The 26,641-nt window shown below is 36.6% G+C and overlaps 1 protein-coding gene across 21 annotated transcripts in view; it reads left to right on the forward strand.

Moving 5' to 3' along the window:
• The window catches only part of ASCC3 (activating signal cointegrator 1 complex subunit 3), a 250,869-nt gene that overhangs the window by 173,991 nt on the left and 50,237 nt on the right, over positions 1 to 26,641 (forward strand). For 18 of the 21 annotated variants that reach the window (XM_036317985.1, XM_036317986.1, XM_036317987.1 and 15 more), the window contains 3 exons: positions 352 to 477; positions 13,562 to 13,673; positions 13,869 to 14,003. In XM_036317985.1, coding sequence (XP_036173878.1) covers positions 352 to 477; positions 13,562 to 13,673; positions 13,869 to 14,003 — 373 coding nt within the window. Of the gene's footprint in view, positions 1 to 351; positions 478 to 13,561; positions 13,674 to 13,868; positions 14,004 to 16,209; positions 16,301 to 26,641 lie in introns of all 21 variants that reach the window. The other 3 variants (XR_004968946.1, XM_036317979.1, XM_036317990.1) reach the window with 3 other exon arrangements.

Consider the following 26,641-nt stretch of genomic DNA (forward strand, 5'->3'; position numbering starts at 1 on the left):
CTTTTATGTCTGTCTTGCCAAACATCCTTTTATCTGCCTCAGTATTATCCCTTACTTAGTCCTATATGCCATAACCTACCCTTCCATGCTCTCCAAGCTATGTCTTCTGTTGCCTGCTCTTACCTTGGCTCTCAGCTGCTGCTCCTGAAAGTTACCAGCTCTATTCCTGTCAGTCTGTGCTTATTTCCATCTTGCAATTCATTTCCCCTAAATCATATACAAAATATATAAATCATACAAAACACAGTACTTTTGTATCTGGGAACATAACACCTGAGTCTTGACTGTGCGAGATAAAGTGTGCTTCATTTAATGTTCATGTGTGTTTCCCATGTCTTGTTCACCATGTAGTTTATTAGGAGTGCTGTCTGACCATTTAAATGCGGAGATTGCTGGTGGGACAATAACATCTAAGCAAGATGCAATGGATTATATCACCTGGACTTACTTTTTCCGACGTCTTATCATGAACCCCAGGTAAGCACAGGGCATTGTTTATTTCTGTTTTGCACTGAAAGAAAATTATGTTTGAAAGTAATAATCTCTAAGTTCAGGTACACAACAAAAAGTCAGAACTTTGCACATTCTAGATGTGTGAATTTGCCCAGAGAACCAAATGATGTCTCTGATATGATCACCATGTATTATGACATATTAGAAAATGAATAATTGTATGAATATATTTCTTAGCTTATTTTATTAATTTAGAATACCCTCAAGGACTTTGCCCTGTAATTAGGGAGACAACTGAAGTAATTAAGAAACATGTTAAACTTACATGGTAGTGATTGACTTGAGTACAACTGGAATTCAAAGAAGTTTGAAGCTTGTAAACACATAGAAAAAAAAAGAATTTGTGAGTCATTTGTAAGGGTCAATAAGGACCCAGCAAGAGAATTAGTGAGCTCACCATTTAGCACTGCAAATTTTCATAGTAAGTGGATCATAAAATTAGAATTATGGAATTGTATAATGAAGTAGACTTTACAGTATTCTAGTTAACCTTATTGTTTGGTATTGAAGAAAGGGAAACTGGAAACTTAAAGTGACTTTCCGGGGATCCCATAACTACTTTGTGATAAAGCCAGGACTTAAAACCTAAGCTTGTTAACTTACCACTCTTTGTTTCTTTAGTGTGTAACCATAGATATATTCATTTTTTAGATCATAAGAATAGAGGCAATTAATGTGTTAGAAGGAGCTTTGAATTTGGAATCAGAACAATGATTCTTGTTTCAGCACTATCCTTTACTAATTGCAGCTTTGAGTCACTTTGCCTCTCAGCTTCACTTTCTTGATCTGGAAAGTGAGTAATAGCCTACCTCACAGGGCCATGTTGAGAATACAATGCACGAATTAAAGTCTAAGTTCAGTATTAATTATGAAGAATATAATTAATGTTGATTAATGTGCTGTTTTTCCTGTACTCCCTTCCAATTGCTTTATTGATCTATACCAGTGATTTTCAACAGGTGGGCCCCAAGAATTTTTAAAACATTCAATACCTGACTAATAAGTCAAGGGCACTGATCTCTTTTCCCTTAGATTGTCCAAAAAAAATGACAACAACCACCATAACAATAGCTATCGTGTCAATGAATCAAAATTATACTTTTTTTTTTCCGGTCAGATCAGCAAATGACATTTTAGAGAAATAAATACTGGTCAGTTATTTTTCTAGAATGTCCTTAAGTTTGGATTCAACTTAAGCATCCTCATCCCTAAATTCAAGTTTTTTCTTTTTTTTTTTTAGACAAAACACTGTAAAGTGTGTCATGCTCTTCTCAGTGTATAATATTAAGAAATTTTTCTCTACTATCCCATCTATATTTACAATATCATCAGATGTAAAAGACCCCAAACTATGTTATTCCAGTCTGCTCTCAATCAATTTACAATCTCATTTTTCCACCTGCCTTCTGAATATTGTCAGGTAGTCTTCCCACCATCATATCAAACTCAACATGTCTAAAACGGAATTAATCATATATCAAAATTCTCTTCTAATCTAACTTTCTTACTCTTGTTAATGTTATTATCCTGCATCCATTTACCTTGACTTCCAACTTAAAGTTACTTTTTAGACTTTCTCTTCCTTATTTTCTTAGTTCTCCAACTGTTTGACCTGCTTTTAGTCTAACCCCAGTCTAGCCTAATTTGCAAACTGTCAGATGGTATTGATCAGAAATTGAATGTATTATATTGGAGGTGGGAACTAGATAAAGTTTAGTTAGCAGACATAGAAAGCATTCAGTCTTTCAATTCAGGTAATGAGTAGGAGAGTGAACAGTTTACATTTTCAACTGTGAGAGTGAGATGAGCCAAGAGCACAGTGGGAGACATCAATTGGAATAGGGATCCCACCGAGAGGGAACTGAAGTTGGCATCTCTCCCTGTTGCTCTGGTTACAAACTGCCTTCTATTTAATAGTATTATGGTGAGAAAAATCTACATGCAACTGTAATAAACAGTACTAATTAGGGGCAGAACAAGAAGCTTGGGGGTTAGCACAGTGGACAAAGATGAAATCTTGAGGGTTATTACTGAAAAAATTATATTGAGCCTCTGAGCCAAAAAATGTCTTGGGTATTGATGACTTAAGGAGCTTCCTGCTCATATGGGTGTAGCCCATGTAAATAAGTGAGTTTTCCTTCATTCCCATTGCCTCACCTTCTATATTGATGGCCATCTTTGCTAGGAGGAAATTGTGGAGTGAGAGTCAGAAGGATATATCATCCTGATGCATCCATCGGCTTAGGGCACGTAGTTGTGGCAGCTGCTTTTCCTGCTCTCTCACTGCTCCAAATGAATGTTGAGTATTTATCCCCCTCCACCACAGGCAAAGGGGTTAGGTTAGATCAGAGGAGACATTAACCCACACCAAGTGAAATTCCTCTCACTTTCGCACTTTTGCTATCACTCTTCTTCCTGCATGAGTGCCCTCTCAAGCCCTTATACCCAACCAAGCTTTAATAGTCTTTAAAGTCTGGTCATCTGTTAGTGAATACGCTTCAATTAATTTCAGGGGGTGGTGGCTTATTCACTCTTTACCATCTATATCAAGAGTTCCAGTTCTTTTAGTAGTCACCTATACATATTTTGAGATACCTGGCCAATTAAAGGCGCCAAAGGTGGAAAGGGGGAGATGTTGAACAAAGGATACAAGCTTTTAGTTAAAAGATAATTTCTGAGGTTATAATATACAGTATGGGGACTATTGTTAATAATAATATATTGTGATGTATGTTTTTTAAAAAGGTGCTCACATCTGAACAAAAACTTGAATGAAGTGAGGAAATTGACCACATGACTATATAGGGATTATTGTGGGTCAGGGGAACAGGAGATGATCTAAGGCAGGCAGGTCTAGTGTGTTTAAGGCACAGTAAGCAGAGGGTATGGCCCAGAGAATAAGTGAGGGGTGGAGAGTAGCAGGACATGAGATTAGGGATGTGGGGGTCAGTGGTAGTACAGGTCATGTGGGACTTTAGAGACCATGGTAAGGACTTTGACTTTAATTCTGGGTAAAATGGGAACCATTGTAGGAGTTTTGAGGAGAGGATTGACAGAATGTTTCTATAACACTAGTAACCCGATGCACGAAATTCGTACACATTAAAAGGGAATTAATTGCCCTAACCAGTTTGGCTCAGTGGATAGAGCATCGGTTTGCGAACTCAAGGGTCCCAGGTTCAATACCGGTCAAGGGCATGTACCTTGGTTGCGGGCATATCCCCAGTGGGGAGTGTGCAGGAGGCAGCTGATTGATGTTTCTCTCTCATCGATGTTTCTAACTCTCTATCCCTCTCCCTTCCTCTCTATAAAAAATCAAAATATATTTTTTTTAAAAAGGGAGTTAATTAGCAGAGATATTTTAATATTGCTATTTGCCCTTTCTCTATAATAGAAGTGTGAGAGATGAAAGAAAATTAGTAAAATGTATATGAAAATAATATATAAATTTATTAATAAACAGTAACAAAAGACTGTAACAAGAGGCATGATATAAAAATGACAAAAACATGATATGAAAACAACAAAAACATGATATAAAAACAACAGTGATGCAAACAATGACTGATAAAGTGATTAAACTTATTCTAATATCTCCCTGTACACCACATTGAGTGAAAACACTTTCAGAGTGCTTGACTAATTTTCCTTGTGATGAAGTATTTAGAACTTTAACTGTAACATCACATGCTCTTCAAACTCAAGAGAAAGCAACATATAACTGACCATGTGCAAAAACGGGTTCAGGTAGGAATATGCCTACTTTGTCTAGAGTTTGTCCTTGTGATTTATTAACAGTCATCACAAATGCTGGCATCACGGGAAACTGTCGTCGAATCAATTTAAATGGGAGGCCAGTGTCAGATGGAGAGAAATTAATTCTTGGAATCAGAACAGCCTCTCCCTCTGCAGATCCTGTTAATACTTCAGCTTCGATAATGTTAGGTCGTAATCTTTTGATAATAAATCTGGTACCATTACAAAGACCCCATTTACTATTGAGACTTCTCAATAGCATGATGATTGCACCCACTTTCAATTTTAATTTATGACATGGCATTCCCGAAGGAGTAATACTATTAAGAAATTCAATGGGAAAATTTTCCTTTTCAGCATCGTCTGTGGAATCAATGGAATCATCACTCAGATATGTGTGAAAATCTCCATCAAGTATATCCAAATTTTCTTCATTTAATATTTGAACATGCTCATTTTTTGGACAAAGAATTGCACGTTTAGATATATTTTTTAATATTATCTATCGCAGTGGTTCTAAACCTTGGCTGCACGTTAGAATCACCTGGTAATCTTTTTAAAATCCTGATTCCTGGGCCTCATCCTCCAGAAATTGTTTATTTGTTATGGGGTGGGGCCACAGCATTAGTAACAAAGAAACAGAATTAAAACGTTATTGTGGGGAGCCGCTACAGTGTTTTGGACAGGTTCAAGCCTTGGACTGATGAGAGGGCACAGTCCTCTTGTTGCCACGTGCAAGTCCCAGCTTGTAGGGCAGGACCTTCCCAGCACAATTATAGCCAACAGCTGTAGTTGTAAGCTTGAACCTATGGTCCAAACACCTGGCCCCTCGTGCCTGAGTGATGTAGGCTTGATAGAGTTCAGGTGCATGTAGTTGAATAAGATTGAAACCCAGGAGAATGTTGTAAACATCTTGGTCCACCCTTACTTTCCCTCATAGCTTCTGCTATAAAATAAAGGCATGGCTGTGGGTGTGGTCGCTGTCTCTCAGAGAAGCAGCGTCCCACGAGACCCAGCTTTCATTCTCTTGTCTGTCTTTTCTAAGCCTTTCAGCTGCCCCCACTCAGGTTCACCCTTGCCTGTGCTGGCGTGGCACACTTTATAAAGAGATGCCTCCACGCGCCCAGGCAGGTTCCTGCCTCAAACCCCGCCCTTACAGGGAACAGCTCCAGGAAATAGCTTGGGGGAGGGCGCAGCCATTGCCAAGACAGCCCCTGCAGGACTGACTTCCTTTGGCTTGTCATGTTTCTGATGGTCGTGATGAACACCACCCAGGGTTTTTATATAAGTAGATAAGTCATGTCAATTATAATCATAAATGTTATAAATGATTTAAACTTTCTTGTTGAAACAAATTTTCTAGATTCATTTTTCTAAATTCAGCTAAACAATTTATAAGCAACATGTCAAATAAAATGATATAAAAAAGTTAAAAATTAAGGATTAAAGGAAGATATGAAGGAGAATAATAAAGAGAAAGTAATAGCTGAAGAATTAAATCAGACAAAATGAAATTTAAGGCAAAAAAAGATTTAAAAAGACAGAAGAATGGCTCATATTGATAGCAAGCTCAATCACTACAAAATTATAGTAGTTTACAAATTTTTACATAACTAAAAATATAGCATCAAAATATATAAAGCAACAAGTGATTGAAATTTAAGACATTAACTAAATTACAGTCATATTGAAGGATTGTCAGTTTATATTCTTATGTGTGTGATATGTATATGCAACTATATATGCATATAAAGATACATATTTATATTAATAAATGTATGTAGACACATACATATACACATTCATATGGTCAACTATATATTAACACATGTACTGGGGCATCATGACATATACTATATTCTAAATTGAGTTCTGGAATCAATTTGTATGTTCAGTTTTACTCTCTGTTTTCCCTTGAGAAAGCTTTCAAATATTTCTGGAACAAAAAATGTTGTGGTAGTTTCAGCTGTCCCTGCAACCACTTTCATTATTTCTGTCATTATTACTGCTGCATAATCCGAACATAAAAAAACATGGTGCGGTAACAAATGACTTCCCAGTACTGACAGTTATAGCAGCAGCATTTCAATGCTGATGAAAAATTTCCCAGCGAGATCGCTGGCCAGGTTTACATAAACCAAACAGGAAATGGCTGCCACTATTCCCATTAAATCCAAACTGTTTGGTGTAACTTTATCTGTGTTTTACATTACAGTAAAATCTCTTTTCTTCTCAACTGTTGAAATTTTATCCTTTTTAAGGTTGGAAAAAGATAACTTGAGGTTGCATAGGTGATATTCTTGTTTGTCTTTGATAAGATCTTTCAAAGATAATTTTTTGAAGTTGTTTCACTTTTTGATTGTTTAAATTTAATGAACTTTGTAAATTTTTATGGTAGGGAGAGGTTTGTTATGGCTTTTTCCCAATGGACTGCTAATACAAGTTAGCCTGTCTAGCCCATGTGCTAGATGCTGTCAGTATCAAACTGCCTTTGACTTTCACACCTCTCAGGGGACTAGTAATTGTTGTGTTCAAACAGCCTGTAATTGTGATCCCGCTGGCTTTCTCAGTACGCTCCTGGCTATTAGAATCATTAAACAACTCAGCACCTGTTAACAGCATTGTAAATATTCAACCCTGCTTGTGTGCAGGTTGAGTCCAATATAGAGAAATCTTATAGAGCTCAGCCTCATAAATTAGAGCTTCTGACAAGTCAATTATTGTGAAACTGGATTTCTCCATGAAATAAATGAAATAGCATGCTGGCAGAAAGGTAGGCTGTCTGTTTATGGCAAAGAAAGGATAATGACTTGATGATTCAATGCACTGAGCAGGAAAAAACCTTATATTCTTTATCCCAAATTAAACAGTTGTGTTAATATTTCTGTTTAAATAAAGAGTGAATTATAAATTGTGTACTGTGGCGAGTGCACCATGAACACAGACCTTTTTACTTAGCTGTTGCATGCTTTTTTCAAGTTAGTAAAGTGATTGTTGAAATTACATCTAATGTTTTAAGCTAAACGATAATAATTATTTAGGCTAGAAATTACTCAGTGACTGAAAAGTACACGTGATAGAAAGGAAGGCCATTTGATGCTACTAATAAAGATCATGTAGATATAAACTCCATCCTTTATTCACAAAAAAAGTGTCAAAATTTTTTACCTCTCAAATTTTGTTACCTAAAAAATGACTTCATTTACATTTATTGATATTATTTAACAGCGTCTTGTAAATTGTATGTCTAAAAAAGCTTTTATAAGTATTTGAAAATTCTTTATGTATCTTTAGAATCTCAGTTGAAATACTAACGAAGAATACTTGGTGTAAATCAGTAAAATTATATAATTGTATCATTAACAAAAATAGATGCATTTTAGTATTTGTGGAGACAAGTATTTTAATTACTGAGATTTTACTATTATATTCTTGTATAATATTTTAATTAACATTTTCTGTTTTTAAAAGTTGTCATTTTTTAAAAATAAATAAAGATATCACTCATGCCAGAATGCCTGAAGAAAACAATTTTAGGGATTTCTAAATTCTAGATAACCCCCAGATATTGTAAAGATAAAAGTGTTAATATTGAATACATTTTATGTCAGTTCAGTTACTAAAACTGAAATTTGTATTTCTTATGCAAAGCAATAAAAATGTTGGTGAGTGCATCCAAAATGAACTATATTAAGAAATATCAATGGAAGCTTTTTAAGTTATTCTGCTCAAAAAACTTGTTAATTTTTAGCGAGTTAGATTATAGATATTTTAATCCTAGAGGCCTGGTGCACAAAATTTGTGCATAGGTAAGTCTGTAGGCCTAGCCAGCAATCAGGGCCAATTGGGGTATTCCTTCCCTCATCTGCCAGTTGCCGGCTGGGGCCTGTCTTCCCCAGCTGCTGGCCCAGGCCTTCCTTCATTACGCTCCGCCCCTTGGTGGTCAGTGCACATCATAGCGAGCGGTCAAACTCCCAGTCAGTCAAACTCCCAAGGGGACAATTTGCATATTAGCCTTTTATTATATAGGATAGTCATCAGGTAATTTGTTTTATTCTCAGAGGCATGATTTTAATTGATTATTTGTGTAATTTATTTTCAATGTTTAAGAAATGTTTACCCTAACTGTACGTAATCTGGATAAAAGCTAGAAATTAGTATAAAAATTTTTCCAATAGACTTAAATAAACATGAGAAGGGGCATTAGGCCATCAAAAGGTATCTTGTAATACATAAAACAGTGAATAAAAAAATGTAAGAAAAAGCCTAGAATTTTTAAAGGAAAGTTTTTATTAATGGTTTTGAATATTATTTGTAAGTGTACCAGATTTATTTATTAGGTCATAAAATGGTAAAGTTAGCATTCCAGTTATATTTATAGGGGAATGGCATATGGCAATAAGTAGCAACATCCATGATTTCTTTTTCAAATAGCATGATAGGTAAATTTATAGATAAAAAATGGAATTTTTAACTTTTTTTCATGATATTTTCATAATGTCTTCTTTCTATAATTTTAATAGCTTGATTCTTGCTCTATAAATGGTACTATTTATTCAGTGTCCTGGGTACATTTTCACTAGTTTTTTCAACTTACAAATAACTTTTTATCAATTATATTTTTGTCCAGACATCTGAAAAAGTGTTGGAAATTTTATAGCCTTATCAAGCCAAATGAAAGTGAAATACAGTGGTACCCCCTTTATCCATGGGAGATATGTTTCAAGACCCTCTAGTACAGTGGTTCTCAACCTTCCTAATGCCACTACCCTTTAATAAAGTTCCTCATGTTGTGGTGATCCCCAACCATAAAATTATTTTCATTGCTACTTCATAACTATAATTTTGCTACTGTTATGAATCATAATGTAAATATCTGATATGCAGGATGTATTTTCATTGTTAAAAATTGAACATAATTAAAGCATAGTGATTAATCCCCAAAACAATAATTATATATGTGTTTTCCGATGGTCTTAGGCAACCTCTGTGAAAGGGTCATTCGACCCCCCAAAGGGGTCGCGACCCACAGGTTGGGAACCTCTGCTCTAGTAGATGCCTGAAACCAGGCATAAAGTTTAATTTATAAATTAGGCACAGTAATAGATTACCAATAACTAATGATGAACAGTTATAACAATATACAGAATTAAAAGTTATGTGAAAGTGTTCAGTTGTTTCAGGGGATTTCTTGCTTTAGTCTTTGTACAGGCTCTGTGCTTTCTGGCACAACACATTGCTATCAGTTAGAACTCATTATCTCTTCATGTCTGCCACACACAAATTTAATTAATGCCTTTTCTGTCTTAACTAAGCACTTATAAGTACTTAGTTACTTGTAAGTACTTAGGTACAGTACAAGTGGCCTTAACTTTTGCAGTTTGAGGTGCAACAGCAAAACTAGCAAAATTTCTTTTTACTTCACAATTTGAAGGGTACTAAATTTGTTTTTATCACAGATCATAGCATCCTCAGTATATGATTTTTTTTCCTTTGCTTATTAAGTCAAGAATTTTTACCTTTTCCCTTACACAGTGGTTCTCAACCTTGGTTGCACATTAGAATCACCTGGGAATCTTTTTAAAATCCTGATTTCTGGGCCTCATCCTCCAGAAATTCTGTTACTATAACAAAGAAACAGAATTTCCGGGGGATGAGGCCCAGAAATCAGGATTTTAAAAAGATTCCCAGGTGATTCTAATGTGCAGCCAAGGTTGAGAACCACTGCCTTAAAGGTAGCATTTATAGCTTCTCTTTGGCATATATGAATTGCCAGGATCATATAAATTCCCGTCATGTGCTTGGCGGGAGGCGGGGGGCGGGGAGGGGAGGGCATCATTAAGTAAAATAACTTACCTGAACACAAGTACTGCAGTATGTGACAGGTGATCTGATAACCAACATGGCTATTAAGTGACTAAGTGCAGGTAGGGTATACAGAGTAGATAAAGGGGTGGTTCACTACCCAAGTGGCACTTATCAGAGCGGTGCCACATTTCATCAGGCTTCTTAGAGTAGTGCACAATTTAAAACTTATGGATTATTTCTGGAATTTTCCATGTAATATTTTCAGACTGCAGTTGACCATGGGTAACTGAAACCTGGGAAAAGAAACTGAATACAGGGGAGCTACTGTATTCAGTAAGCTACCGTCTGCAGAAAGTTTGGCTGATAAATTTCATTTGTTGAGAAAAAATGAAAGACAAAATGTATGACTGCAACTTGAACAGGAAGAGGTTAAGAACACTAATCCCTGTGTAGTAAAAAATTTGTGTATAATTTTTGACTCGCCAATTTAACTACTAGTAGCCTATTTTTGACCAGAAGTCTTACCTGTCACATTATTGTCAATTAACACATATTTTATGTTAAATGGATTATATACTGTATTTTTACAGTAAAGTAAGCTAGAGAAAAGAAAATCTTAAGGAAGAAAAATACATTAACAATATTTGTTGCAAAAAAAACCATATGTAAGTGGACCCAGGCAGTTCAAACCTGTGTTGTTCAAAATCAACTATAATTTGGAATGGCTTTGAGGGGTCCGTGTCTCTGATGGGGCATTGAATATCCAATATTTTTATTTTCACCTCTAAATAGAATGCATTATTCTAACTAAATACTTCAGGATAACGGAAATAATATTTTCTAATGATTTCTAATGTTGGTTTTTCACTTTCAGATATGCCTGGTTCAATGAAAGTTAATCAATGTGTTCAAATGAATGACAGCATTGGTTTCAATGCGTATCTATCTGTTCATTGATAATATTGCTTTATTCTAAAGTTGGTAATTTCTCCACAGACTAAAATGAAAAGTAACAATTTTTATAAAAATTAAAATCCTTAGCATATGATTTACAGTTATTTTCCCAAATAAATAGCTGTTATAATACTTACTCAGTAGAGACTCTCATATTTGGTTGTATACCTAGCCATTTGTGCTAACTTCTTTTTCTAATGAAAAAATATTCTGCCATGATTTAAAAACTGCTTTGTGTATTTTAAAATAAATTTTATAGTATATTAACCTCAAATCCTTCCCTTTGAAGAAAGAAAAAATTACTGTATTGTCATTTTCTTTAGGCCTCTCCCATTTGAGATCATTATCACTTGATTCACAAGCCACTTGCTTTCCTAGTCCTTTATAGATGCAAACCCTAGTCTTGGGGGTTCAGTGATGAGTCTCTTCTCTGAGGCCACTGTCCACTCCTGATTTGGATGGAGGTAGAGCATATGAATTCCTTATGCCAACCAGCAAGTAGAAGTCTGTCGTGGCTGTGGGGGCAGTCCCTCACCTTCAGGATCTATTCTCAGACACAGATTTCTAGAGATTTTAGGGATTTACCAAAAACCCCAGGAGTTACTGAGAGAGACATTCAGATGAACGGCATGTCCTTAGACTTTTTACTTGGAGAATATAGAGAGTCGAACCTATGTTTTCTTATACAGAAACTTAGTTAGACTGCCTATTATTAGCCTGATGATGTCCTTTCCAATCTTTAGGATGACAGTTATTCCTCAAGCATTAGGAGAATAGTCATTGACTAAATTTCCTAAAAGAACTGATCTGCCACTCAAATCAGTAGTTCTTTGAGTTTTATAAAGTTGCTGGGTTTTTATATATATACTGGAGGCCCGGTGCACCAATTCATGCACGGTCGGGGTCCCTCAGCCTGGCCAGCAATCAGGACTGATCAGGGCCATCTCACCCATTCTCAGTCGGGGCCGATCAGGGCCAGCTGGCTGGGGGGAGGGACCACAGGAGGTTGGCCAGCCATGGGAGGTTGGCTGTGAGAGCGCACTGACCACCAGGGGGCAGCTCCTGCATTGAGCATCTGCCCCCTGGTGGTCAGTGTGTGTCATAGCGACCGGTCATTTGGTCGACTGGTCATAATGGTCACCTAGGCTTTTATATATAGAGAAAACTTTATGTTTATATTTATATATAATATGCTTCTCATCCTTTCTAAATCTAGTACATAAGTTTAGTTGGCTGTAAAAGTATACACTGAAGTAAGGCTAGTTTTAACACCAAAAAGTTAGTATATTTTTTTCTGGGTTTTTTTTTTTTTTTTTTGAGGGGGTGATCATTTTTTAAATAATTTTTAATTATGGTTGATGTACAATATTATATTAGTTTCAGGTGATTAGACCCAGTGATTAGACATTTATATAACTTATGAAGTGATCACCCTAATATTTCAAATACCAATCTGACACCATACATAGTTATTACAATATTATGGACTATATTCCCTATGCTGTACTCTACATCCCCATAACTATTCTGTAACTACCAATTTGTGCTTCTTAATTCCTTTACTTTTTTCATCCTCCAAACCTCCTTACCATCTCACAATCGTCAAGGTGTTCTCTATATCTATGGGTCTGTTTCTGTTCTTGTTCATTTATTTTGCTTTTTAGATTCTACATATAAGTGAAGTCATATGACATCTGTCTTTCTTTGTCTGGGTTATTTCACTGAGCATAATATCCTCTAGGTCCATCCATGTTGTTGCAGATGGCAAGATTTCATTCTTTTTTATGGCTGAGTCATATTCTATTGTATATATATGTACCACTTCTTTATCCAATCATCTGTTGATGGACACTTAGGTTGCTTCCATATTTTGGCTATTGTAAATAATGCTGCAGTGAACATAGGCATGTATATGTCTTCTCGATGTACTACTTTGGTTTTCTTCAGATAAATACCCAGAAGTGGAATTGCTGGGTCCTTCTTTGTCTCTTATTTGTTATAGCTTTTGTTTTAAAGTCTGTTTTGTCTGGTATAAGTATTGCTATCCCAGCTTTTTTTGTTATGCTTTGTTTCTAATTTTCATGAGCTATCTTTTTCCATCCCTTTATTTTTAGCCTGTGTGTGTCTTTCGATCTGAAGTGGGTCTCTTGTATTCAGCACTCATAAGGGGGTTTTCTTATCCATTCAGCCATCATGTGTCTTTTGATTGGAGCATGGAAAGTTAGTATATTTTTAATGTGATGTTGAACTTTATCTGCTTATTTTACGTATTTTTAATGCCTTGTCATTGTTCATCAGTGTCAACAAACCTTAGTATGGGAATATTGATCTGTAAAATGGAAATGGTATTTGCAATTGCTTTATTTATTTGAATTGCTATAAATGTAATTGGATTGATTTGTTGTTTTTTGAAGTTCTGAAAAGAACTATGTGAAATTAAACAATAGTTTTAATAGAAAATTAAATTTCTACACTATCATTAATGTATTATAATATAACACGTAGCCTTGAAACCTTGCTTATTTTCTAGCTACTACAATTTGAGCGATGTGAGCCATGATTCTGTGAACAAGTTTCTGTCCTTTCTGATTGAGAAGTCGCTGGTGGAATTGGAACATTCCTATTGTATTGAAATTGGAGAGGTATGACTCAGTCACATACATTTCAATTGAAAGTTTGCCTAGCTTTTTAACAATAGGGCTTTTGCTTCTAAAGATGACCAAAAAGTTTAACAAAATTGTTACAATAACAACTGCAGTATGAATTATTGATTTTATAAATATATGCCCTTCGATTGTACTTCTTGTTTATGTCACTTTATCTTTTATTTGAAATAGGATAATCGGAGCATTGAACCTTTGACATACGGCCGAATTGCCTCTTATTACTATTTGAAGCACCAAACAGTTAAAATGTTTAAGGAGCGTTTGAAACCCGAATGCAGTACTGAAGAACTGCTTTCAATCCTAAGTGTGAGTTTAATGTTATTGCTGCATTGTTCTTTAACATAAAGAGATTATATTTTATGTATTCCATACCTTCTCTTAAATTCTTGCCATCCAGTTCCCCTTTAAATTTGTAGAAACTATTTATGAAGTTCTTTCATCTGTCAAACAAGATCACTAAAGCAGCATATCTGGACCCAGTTCCCCATAGATAAGGTGACCACATAATTTATCATCTAAACTTGGATCTTTCTATGAATGGAATAGGGCGCTATTAATATCAAGATAATAGGTATAAACTGGGCCATCCTTAGCAACTAGGTGATCACCCTGTCCTTCAAGATAAAAGCTCAGGACCATTGTCGTTCTTCTCCAATTAATTCACTAATTCTGCGCTAGTTCACTTACTTAGTAGGTTTTTCCTACCACTCCTATTGCTTTATTATTTTTAATAGACTTTAATATCCCATTAACCAGTCATTCTGGTTATTCCAGTCATTTGGTCGTAACAGGCGCGTAGGCTTTTATAGATAGATAGATAGATAGATAGATAGATAGATAGATAGATAGATATATCTAATATAATAAAAGAAACATGCAAATTGACCATACCTTCACTATGCCCCAAAGCCACGCCCGCCAGCCAATCAGAGTGTCTATATGCAAATTAACTGAACCAAGATGGCGGCCAGCAGCCACAGAGCTGGAGCAAGCAGGAGACTTGGTTGCCCCGGCGATGGAGGAAGCCAAGCTTCCCGCCTGCCCTGGCCGCTGTGGCCTCTGGTAAAGGCAACAAAGTTTCAATTATAGAAGATAAATAAACCGCAAATACCTGCTTTCAGCCACCCTCCACTGGGAGCTTGGGTGGCTGGGGGCTGTGGCCATCTGAAAATGGCCCACAGCCCCTCACCCAGGCTGGCCAGGCACTCCAACAGGGACCCCAACCCTAAAGGGGTTGTGGCCAGTCTGAAAATGGTCCTCATCCCCTCACCCAGTCTGGCCAGGCACTCCAGTGGGACCCCAACCCTGATCCGGGACGTGCTTCAGGGCAAACCAGCCAGCCTCCACCCATGCACCAGGCATATAATAAAAGGGTAATATGCAAATTGACCCTAACAGCAGAATGACTTGGAATGACTGGTCACTATGACACACACTCACCACCAGGGGGTAGACGCTCAATGCAGGAGCTGCCCCCTGGTGGTCAGTGCACTCCCACAGGGGGAGCTCTGCTCAGCCACAAGCCAGGCTGATGGTTGCCACCACAGCAGTGATGGCGGGAGCCTCTCCCGCCTCCTCAGCAACGCTAAGGATGTCCGACTGCAGCTTAGGCCTGGTCCTTGCTGGCAAGTGGACATCCCCTGAGGGCTCCTGGACTGCCAGAGTGATGTCTGACTGCCAGCTTAGGCCCGCTCCCCCGGGGAGAACATCCACATGCCAGCAGGTGGACATCCCCCGAGGGGTCCCAGACTGCAAGAGGGCACAGGCCGGGCTGAGGGACCCCCACCTGAATGCACAAATTTTTGTGCACTGGGCCTCTAGTTATATTAATGATAGTGTAGAAATTATGTTTTTTAATATTTTTTGGTCATGTGATTATATTGCAGTGTGATTATTGCTAGCACAGAGGAAAAAATCTAAACAGTACCCATAAAATTTGGTAAGAATATTAAAACATTGAGCCACTTTCAACAAGCATTTAAAAATACATAAACCTATTATTTCTCTTCAGTTGACATAAAAACATAGTTTTAAATGATAATCTCTCTGAGTTTTATATATTTGTATCTAATAATTAGGACCTTTTTTAGACCTTTCTTTGCTTTAGAGAAGATTTAGTTTAGAATTTCATATTTGGCCATAGAGTTGTTTTTCCTTTATTTAAATGAATTGGAATTACTCTTTATCTACTCATTTTGTACATTACTTTCAACTTTTCTAGAATTAGAATTTCTTTTTGAGTAGGGATATAATTTTATTGCAGTATTTACCAGAAAAGGCATTTTCCTTAAAGAAAAATTTTAATCAGATCATCCATTTCATAGTATGCTTCCTTTCACAGTGTTTTTGACACTATAGACTTCCTTTTAACACAGTGTTTCTAGCAGAAGGTTGTCGGGTTTGATAAAAAATTTCATACATTAGGTACATTTATACCATATTTTCTGAATTCTTCCCTTTTTGTTCTTTTCCTTTATCATTTGGATGGTTGGGGTTGCCTTGTATTTTGCAGATTTATATTGACAATATCACGCTTTGAACCAAACGATGGAGGCAACAGGAAATGTCTAAGTTTAAAGATGAAAACTAAACTCTTCCAAATAGTAAGGAGCTATGCTAAATGAAATTGACTTATTATCTTAAGCAGATACTGAAGCATGCATAAATTAGATATTTTATCCTTAATATATTACTCTATTTGTCCATATTAAATTTCATCAGTTACATTTCTACCCACAGACCATATATTGATTCATCTAAAAATATTTATTTTGTGCCTACAATGTGTGAGGCGATAGGGGCCAGAGATAGAAGATAGAGAACATTATTGACAAACGCTGTGTGTGTGTGTGTGTGTGTGTGTGTGTGTGTGTGTGTGTGTGTATGTTAATACATACATAAAGTATGGGCCATGGTAATAATATATAAAACACTTGGGTGTTGTTACTGAGGTCACCGTCTCCGTATGATGCTCTAAGAATGGCAGCAGGATGTTGCCCATCATCACAAACAGTCTCCGAAAACAAAACAGGTTATAGTATTCTGCCCTTCATATTAATTTTCCCTATGCAGGAGATTTGCTATATACATGTCTCCTGGCCCCACATCAAAAGAACATCATAGAGAACGTTTGAGTGGGTCCAAGTGAGCTACTCAAATGATAGAAGGTATGTGAATAGGGCGTTTCGGTCTGGAAAGGCAAAAGCTTTGAATCAGTGTAACTGAAATGCAAATAATGAACTGTATGAATGGGGCCCTCTTTAGATCTTGAACAGAGTAACTTTTTCAATTAGTAGGAAGTTCCATCTGATCCTGCAAGTAATAAACTCAGAGAATTTATTACTTCAATTGATGGATATAATATAGGCCAAAAATAGATAGATTCAGAAAGGGCTGGAATGAATTTATTAATGGTAAAACCACTAAAGAACTAAAAGAAGATAGAACTGTACCTGTCATGTTTGGTGTGATAGATGATGACCAATTCCATTACAGATCAGGGAAGGCAGGGATTACTGTTAGACCTTTGCGGCATGGTTTTTTTTCTCATGGCCCTCTAAATACTTGGAATATTTTTATCCTTCAGAGTATTGGGAGGGCCTCATTTCTTTAAATGTGGCAGTCTGTTATACTTAGAGGTACTAATTCCTATTGATTATTACTCTATTATACAGGGTAGGACAAAAGTAGGTTTATAGTTTGTATGAAAAATAATGCAATAATTAAATAATAATATGGTTGGGGGGTCAATTGGGGAAAAAGGAGACATATGTAAAAGTTAAGACAATAAAAAAACAAAACAAAAAGAATAAACTCTGTTTCACATACAACTATAAACCTATTTTCCCCCCACCCTATATGTAAATCTTTATTTCAGTCAACACTGGGGTGGGGGTGAGTACACCCCACTAATGTCTTTTTGTTAGTAACAGCTCTTTTGAGACTTGTCTTTTTACTTTCTCCTAAAAAATAGAATTGTTTCTGACTTATACTTTTAGATGCCATTGCTTTTCAATGACAGTAAAATAATATATTCTGGGTATAAGGTCAAAGATTTTATTGAGACTATCTCTATTTACTAATGTTACTCTATAATAGTAACCCATTTATTTAAATCTTGTCTTAATATATCTATTAGATAATAATAACCACTAGCTTTTACTGAGCACCTATTATACAGGCACTTTAGTATGCATTATTTGTAGACATCAAACAACCCTTCATGGTAAATGTTAATATATAGAAAACAAAATTGCAGTTTGATGAAATTAATTAAGTTTTCCAGGTTCTATAGAAAGTAGCTTTTTAGACCTCTTTGCTTTTATACCTTCCTTCCTCTCCTAGACATATTTTATCCTTTTCCTATGATTTAATTCCAACTGTAAAAAAAAAAATTTAAAACATTGAAATGGAAGGGTATATACTTTTAACAGGTCAATCAAGAAGCAGGGTTACTTTTAAAATTATGTATGACCTTATAGATAATAATTATAGTTATTAAATGCAGATGTTAATTACTGGCAAATGATTATTTCATCATTCCTTATTGAAAACATATATTTTAAATTTTAAACAATGTGATGCTATTTGGAAAGGTTAGACATTTTATAACAACTCTTGCCAAATTTTTCTAACACCATGAATTAATAAGCTTTATAATTAAGGCAGCTGCTTCACACTTCTATTTTTAACCAGTGACATTACATCTGCCTTGCTCCATTGATGCCCTCCTCCTACTTACAGAAGCATTTAGCAGTTTTGGCAACAGGGATTACATGGCATAGAGTAAGTAGTCTAATTAGATACAAGTGAAAATCCAGAGGGAAAAGGACATTTAAAAAGTAATTTGAAGAATCTCTTAACGATGTTGGCACTGAAAGCCTAAGTCTAGATGAGAAAGTGCCTGTCGTCATGGCAAACAAGAACTGTGATTTGATGTGCTCAGTGGGCAGTAATAGAAAGGAAAAGTTCGAGAAAATTTATTTGAACAGATTGTTCAGAGGATAGTTGCTATAGAATTAATACCTTTAGAAAGTGTGTTCCAAATATATTCTGTCTCTAGAATTTTCCAAAAAACAATTTTTAAAGACATACTTGGTTGTTATGGTACCTGTGACTACACAGAAATAGGAGGTTATATGTAAAATCCAATTTGAAAAATTGTGAAAATGTTATTTTTCCACAAATTCTTGGATATTGACTTTAAAAAGTATAAGTTTTGTGTGCTAATATAAACTAGAACCATTCCAAATTGAGAAAAGGACCAGAGCAATAAGATTTTCACATATCAGTAAACTTCTAAGTTTAGCAGTTCTCTCTAGTGCTTTCTTGAAAAGCACACTGATTCTTTGCTCTGCCCACATAATAGAACATTTTTCAGTAATATAGCATTCTTAGTCCTCAAATTTTGTCCTGTTTGGGGCATAGCTACAAATCTCTTGATGGAAAATTGCAAATGTATCTTTCTTTAAAATGAGATCAGGAAAATAAGCAAGAATTTCTATTTTTCAAAAGAGAGAAATTTAAAATGAAGTAAATAAAAAGGACAAGCAGATATGAATGGTATTGGTAGGGGACCCAGCACGTAAAATTAAAGCGTTCATTAAAGGAAAAATGAAAGGAAGGAAAGGTTAACTGAGTGACAGTGAACACTACCAACCTCATGGCCTTGCATTTCCAAATAACCTCCTGACAATTGCAGGATCCCATCTGCTGCTCTTTATCTTCCTGGTAGGGAAACCTGATGGGCTGTCTTCCAGGGTTCCTGAGAAGAGCTTCCTTTACCCTCAGGCTGGGGAGCTGCCTGGCATCTTTGGAGAGGCACAGATGGCAAAATGTCTTGAAAAAAAGTATCTTTCTATTTCTCTTGGTTTCTTTCCCTTGAGACCTTCCCTAGTCATTATTTTTTAGCTTCTTTCTAGCTTTTATCAGCTTTCCACAGCACAGAGGAAACTGAAATACTTTCCTGATAAAAGGCCTCAGTCTCAGACATGTCTGTTGTGATTGGGTAGATTACTTTAAAGATTTTTAAGTTGCTTGTGTTCTGATGAGTATAAAATATGTTTGTTATAGCATCTGAAATTTGTCTTGTTTTAAATTTCTGATTTTTTTCATTACCTTTGACTTCATAAACTGTCCCACAGAATAACAACTGTCAATTACTAGGAGTCTTAAGAAATAATTTTAGATACCAGGGAATGAATAGCTTTAATACTTCTTTCATTATCACCTAGTTTAACTTTCTCATTTTTTCACATAACAAAGACCCAGCCTTGCCCAACTTGCCACAATCAGCATGGAAACAAAATAAAAACTCAGCTCCCAACAGGGAAAGGGCAGAATTGAGATAAGAATTCATATCATACCAGCCACCTTTTAAATGCCCTTCTCTTTTTCCCTCCTTTGTTGTTTTGTACTTTTCTTTTTCCTCTTCATGCATCTTATTTTGCCCTTCTACTTAAACTTACAAAGCAACATAAAAAGAGAACATACACACCATTAACTTTCTCAGCCTAAGCTATCTGCAGAAAATACTTTTGACTTGTCAACATTTATTAAGATTTCCTAAGTGTTCTATCCAATATTCCGTGTACTTGAGAGAATACCAAATAAATAGAAGACAGATACATATCTTTTTAAGGACATTTGTGCGAGAGCCCAAAAAGCCTGATAAAAACAAAGGAATGGGCTTGTGCTGAATATGTCTGTCTCTTCTGCTTTTACTGCTTAATATAGCTCTACTTATGCATGGGAAGTGTTTGTTCGCACTTTGGCCTTCAAGGCTAAAGAGCTGCTGACATTGTTCTTCCCAAAAGTCAGAGTTTCCAGCCTGGCCTATGGGCAGGATGGGATCACCAACCTCCTGGGTAGTCATATATAACAGCTTTTACAAAGCAAGACTCCAGTTAGGCATTTTTAAATTGCAGATATAATTTTGAAAGGTTTTATATAAATTAAGTTATATTTATAAAACTCTAGGGTAGTTTTATAAATAGGGTTCTCTGCTTTTCAGGGAACCCTTTCTTGAATCATCTGACAAAGAAAATCTTTATTAATTTGGTTTTGAAAATAACTTAATATCATAACTATTTGGAATTGTCAGTACACATACAACCACATTGAGGAAGTAAAAATGTAATGAAAATAACATTGAAAATTATTATCTTGCTGGACATAAAAATCTCTCTCCTAAATTCTAGCCATTTGTCACTCCATTTAAAAAGTAAGTGGAGAGTGAACGGAAACTTTAACATTGGATAAAACCTCTATTTTACAATATAATTTTCATATGCTAGAAATTGGTTTCTTCTCAAAATATTTTTTCATTTCATCCCAATGAAGTTTAAGAACTCAAATTAGTGTTAGGGTTTTTTTTTCTCAATTAATAACAGTGATCAAAAGCATTCCAAATGTTCATGGTTCCTGTCTTAAATATTTTCCCAGTACAAATAATGTCAAAACAATGTTTAAACTAATACATATATCAGCCTGCTTTTTATTCTCACAAAGCAGCCAAGTAGGAAAATAACTGTGATCATTCTCAATACTTAAAGCCAACTGAATGTATTTCAATATCGTTTCTGTGGAATAGAGCAAAAGAAAAATTAAATATCCTAATACCCTTCCCAATCCCCAAGTAATGTAATACTGTAGGACCCCAAATAGTAAAAGCAGGGTCCTACAGTATTACATTATTTTTGAAAACATTGAATTTCAAAAGGAAAAAATAATCATAGAAATACTCCTTGGTGCTAAGGGACAGATAGCCTTTTAAGTTAACTATCATGTCAGGCTTTTTCTTTACATAATAATGTATAGAAGCACAATAGAATCACTGTTCTACTGGACAAAACAGTCCTTTGCTCACTCACAGTAAACAGTAGCTATTAGTTAAAATTAGTTAATAATTATTATTATCGAACACATTATATGTATCTCAAGAAGAGGATAGTGATTAACTTAGTTAAAAACTACTGATGTGGACTGCATGAGACCTGAGATTAGTCATTTGACTTGATAAAATAGAGATCCTAAAAGTCTTTAAGGGGTAATTTCATTGGCATGATAGGAAGCAAAGCCTTATTTGAAAGGTCTCAAGAGGGAATGAGTTTTAAGAAAGTAGAGAGAGCAAAGACAGCTAATGCTTACATGGAGCTGGGAAGGTGGGAATGATAGAAATCGATTTCTTTTTTTTTTAAGATTTTATAGCATACTAAAGGCCTGGTGCACAAAAATTTATGCACTCGGGGGGGGGGGGGTCCCTCAGCCTGGCCTGGGACCCCTTGGGGGATAACTACCTGCTGGTTTAGGCCCACTCCCTGGAGAACTGGGCCTAAGTTGGCAGTCAGACATCACTCTGGCAGCCCGGGAGCCCTTGGGGGATGTCCACTTGCCAGTGGGGAGCAGGCCTAAGCTGCAGTCGGACATCCTTAGCGCTGCTGAGGAGGTGGGAGAGGCTCGTACCACCACCGCTGTACTGGCAGCCGTCAGCCTGTCTTGTGGCTGAGCAGAACTACCCCTGTGGGAGCGCACTGACCACCAGGGGGCAGCTCCTGCATTGAACGTCTGCCCCCTGGTGGTGAGAGTGTGTCATAGTGACCAGTCATTCCCAGTCTTTCTGCTGTTAGGGTCAGTTTGCATATTACCCTTTTATTATATAGGATAGAGGCCTGGTGCACCGGTGGGGGCCGGCTGGTTTGTGCTGAAGGGTGTCCCGGATCAGGGTGGGGGTCCCTCTGGGGTGCCTGGCCAGCCTGGATGAGGGGCTGATGGCTGTTTGCAGCTGGTCACACCCCCTTCAGGGTGGGGGTCCCCACTGGGGTGCCTGGCCAGCCTGGGTAAGGGGCTGATGGCTGTTTGCAGGCTGGTCACACCCCCTTCAGGGTGGGGGTCTGCCTGGCCAGCCTGGGTGAAGGGCTGATGGCTGTCTGTAGGCTGGTCAAGGCCCCCCCCACCCCCCTCAGTGGAGATCCTCACCCCATGGAGGTTTGGCCAGCCTGGGTGAGGGGCTGAGGACCGTTTTCAGGCTGGCCAAGCCCCCCGGCGACAGAAGCTCCCAGCCTCTCCTTTTTTTCTTTTTTTTTTTATTCTGGGATTTATTTACCCTCTATAATTGAAACCTTGTTGCCTTGAGAGGAGCTCAGAGCTGGCCAGGGTGGGCGGGAGGGAAGCCTCCTGCTCGCTCCAGCTCAGTGGCCACGGCCGGCTGAAAGCAGGTATCTGGGGTTTATTTACCTTCTATAATTGAAACTTTGTTGCTTTGAGTGGAGCTCAGAGCCAGCCGGGAAGCTTGGCTTCCTCCATCACTGGAGCAACCAAGCCTCCTGCTTGCTTCAGCTCTGTGGCTGCCAGCCGCCATCTTGGTTGGGTTAATTTGCATATAGTTGCTCTGATTGGCTGGTGGGCGTGGCTTAATGTGTAGCAAAGGTATGGTCAATTTGCATGTTTGTCTTTTATTAGTGTAGATTTGGATGCTGATAGAAATGATCCTATAGAGAGGGGGGAAATGGTGATATAGAGCAAAGTTCTTAAAAAAATCAAAAAAAACAAAATAGGAATCAATGTGTAAGTGAAAGAATTGGCCTTTGGTAGAAGTAGAGATAATTTACCCATTGTAACAAGAAAAATAGACTGATGAGATATAGCAGCAAGGAGGGTGGTACTGGATGATAGGATGAGGAGGAAATTATCTTCTGTTTGCTTTGATTTTTTTTAAATTAACTAGGAAGCAAGGCCATCAGCTGAAACTGAGGAGGTGGGGAAAGACCTGTAAAATATGCAAAGACCACCAATAGACAGAGGTTGATATAGCATGATGGAATGAATATGGTATTTGTGTTTAGGAAACATGGGTTCAAATTTCAGCTTGGCCATTTATCCTCTTAATATGAGTTGCAAGTCATTTAATCTCTCTAAGCCTCAATTTCTTCATTCAATTAAAAAAGTGCAATTATATCTGCCCTACTTATCATCACATGATTAGTGTGAAGATATAATAAGGTAGAAGATATGTGTTCAAACGTATCTGACCTTGATCTAGATAGATTTTTGTTTTGTGTTGTTTTTAGTTTAAGTTTATTTGTGTTTTGCTTTCGTTTTGCATTGAAGTCTGCCATTCTCTGGACCAACCTTTTTTATCTCCTGGCGCACATAATTAAAATTCTTCAGCACACCAAAAAATACATTTTTTGCCAACCTGACCAAAAAAAGGGATAATTTTGATTGATTAAAATAATAATAATAATAATAATAATAGTGATTTCCTGCCCTTTTTGCTCCAAAGTGACTTTTTAAAAAATTAGGTTCCTATACTTGCATTTAAGGCTTTCGGATAGCAAGAATTAACCAATCAGATGCAACCTTATTATGTGATGTGACCAATAAGATGCAACTCTATTATATGACCTATATATTTATGGTTCAAGACAGGGCATTCATACCAGATGGCTATTGTTGTATTGGCTGTTTTTTTTTTTCGTTTTTTTTTTCCTTTTTACAATTTAAGGGAAAATAGGTCACTGTCTCTGACTAGATAGTCAGATATTGCATGCTTTAAAAATTATCATGGCACACCACAATTGCTGCTGTAGACACCTTTACATTTTATAGAGGTCCTGAACACTTAGTCTCTATCAGAAGTGCCAGCTTAATTAGACTAAGAGGCTTTTTATTTCATTATTAATATTTGGAGGAGTAAAGAAAAGTAGAGTCTTGCTTCCCTTCTGATGCCGAGTATAGCTTTGCCCTTACTCTAGCAGGTATCCTTTAGTCAGTTTTATTTTTGTTTGAAAAAAAAAGACATGTGCTCACTTCATTTGAGAGCTCTTATTGTCCTTGATCACAGTGTCATTTCTGAGTTTTCTTTCCTAGGTTGTGTTGCCCCTTGTTCCCTCTTGCTTTCTCTCCAGGTCAATATTTTACTAGAGGCCATGGCTCTGAGTTTTAGCATGCCGTTCGGGAGTAACAAAGTCTATAAGTATAATGCTTCCCCACTGCCACATCATCGTACCTCCAAATAAAAAAGCACCATAATTTTTGATGAGGCATTACTCTGGCTTCCAGACCAATGTCTGCTCCTAAGAGTGCTCATCTATTTATAGTTGTTAAAAAGCCACTTAGTAATTAGAAGAAATCATAAAGTAATTATGATTCATAATAGTGATTATGTCCGGGTGATTACTCCTTCAGTAAGATGCTTTGCAAATGGATTAGCACTTCTTTGAATTAGGAACTTGGGCTTGAAATCTATGGGGAAGCTACATTAGTAAGAAAAACCGTTCTTTCTTTTGGGGCTATGCAGAAATCTGTAAAACAGCCAGGAAGCTATTGGGAACCTGGCTGAGAGAAAAATCAGGCAAATCAAATTGGCCATTTTATTGGGCACATATTCATCTGGAAAATTTCTCTTCATTCAGTTGCAGTTAAAGCTCTGGTCAGTTTAATCTTCTTCATCACTAATGCCAACTCTGAGTTGGGCTGTGATATTTAGTAGTTTCTCTTCCCAAATAACTGAATATTACATTATTTAATATAATACCTGGGGGTAGAGAAGGGTATATTTAAAATCTAGGTATTTGTAAAATATAGGTTTTAAAAAAAATCAACATTTTTGAAACAAGAAAGGCATTACTTAATTTTAATTTCTGATGAAGAAATGTCCATTCTTTCTATTATCCTATACTTTCCTAATCTCTTCTACTGCGGTTTCTTTGCCTCCCTTACTGGTTACACTTTCTCTTGCTTGCCCTTTATTTTGTCTTATTTAGAAGCTTATCTCTTTTATACATATTACTATTCTACAGATATTCTTAAATACACATCTTCAGCAGTCCAACAAGTATTTATTTAGCACCTCTGTTAGGTGCAAGAGGATTAATAATTAAGGTGTGGTCCCTGCCTTCAAGAAAGGAAAAGACCTATGTCTACAACATATAGTTTGATATTAACTATTTTAAAAGTGTATGTTACCCTTACCGGTTTGGCTCAGTGGATAGAGCATCGACCTGCGGACGGAAGGGTTCCAGGTTCGATTCCGGTCAAGGGCTTGTACCCTGGTTGTGGGCACGTCCCCATTTGGGGGTGTGCAGGAGGCAGCTGATCGATGTTTCTCTCTCATCGATGTTTCTAACTCTCTATCCCTCTTCCTTCCTCTCTATAAAAAATCAATAAAATATATATTTTTTAAAAAAGTGTATGCTGCACCAGCATACTTAGAGTACGCTGAAAGTGTAGTTACTAAGAACATGGGTTTTGGAGCCACATGACCACTGTTTTCTAACTGTAACCTTGGGTTAGTCACTTAATCTCACCAAGCTCCATGTTCCTGTATAAAACAAAGGGGAAGATTAAATAAAATAGTGTCAAGCCTCAATATATTGCCTACCATTTTATAGTCACTTATATCTGTTATTGTGAGTTTTCATCCATATAATTTGAGATTATGACAATTTCTAGTAGTTGATGTATTATAATTTTTTAAAATCATATCGACATAGGACAAATATAACTATCTGCTTCTATTAAAAAAAAATCTCACAAATAAATTTGGGTTCCTTAGCGTGTCACGTGAGATTTTCTGAGTCTGGCTGGAGTATCGGTTGAAGTGAGAATAACCTCCATCTGCTCTTCCCCTTTGCTCCTGCATGGAGCTAGTGCTGTTCCATATGCCAAGATGCCTCCTTCCCCACCTCAGCCCCACACAGTGGTGACACCCATCTCACTTATCTGTGTGAAGCCCTAACCAAATAAAAAGAAAACATCATAAAATTGTTGATTAAAGCATAGTTTATTCAACAATTGTGATTGGGTAAATTGTATAACATTTTAGAAAAAAATATCCACATTAGATTCTAATTTCCTAGCATATAGCACAATAAATTTCAATCAGATTAAAAATTAAATGCAAGAGTAATGTTAAAATTTTTTAAAGGGAAAGGGGAAGAAAC

This window comes from Myotis myotis, unplaced genomic scaffold (assembly GCF_014108235.1).
Source record: "Myotis myotis isolate mMyoMyo1 unplaced genomic scaffold, mMyoMyo1.p scaffold_m19_p_7, whole genome shotgun sequence".
NCBI classification, from domain to species: Eukaryota; Metazoa; Chordata; class Mammalia; order Chiroptera; family Vespertilionidae; genus Myotis; species Myotis myotis.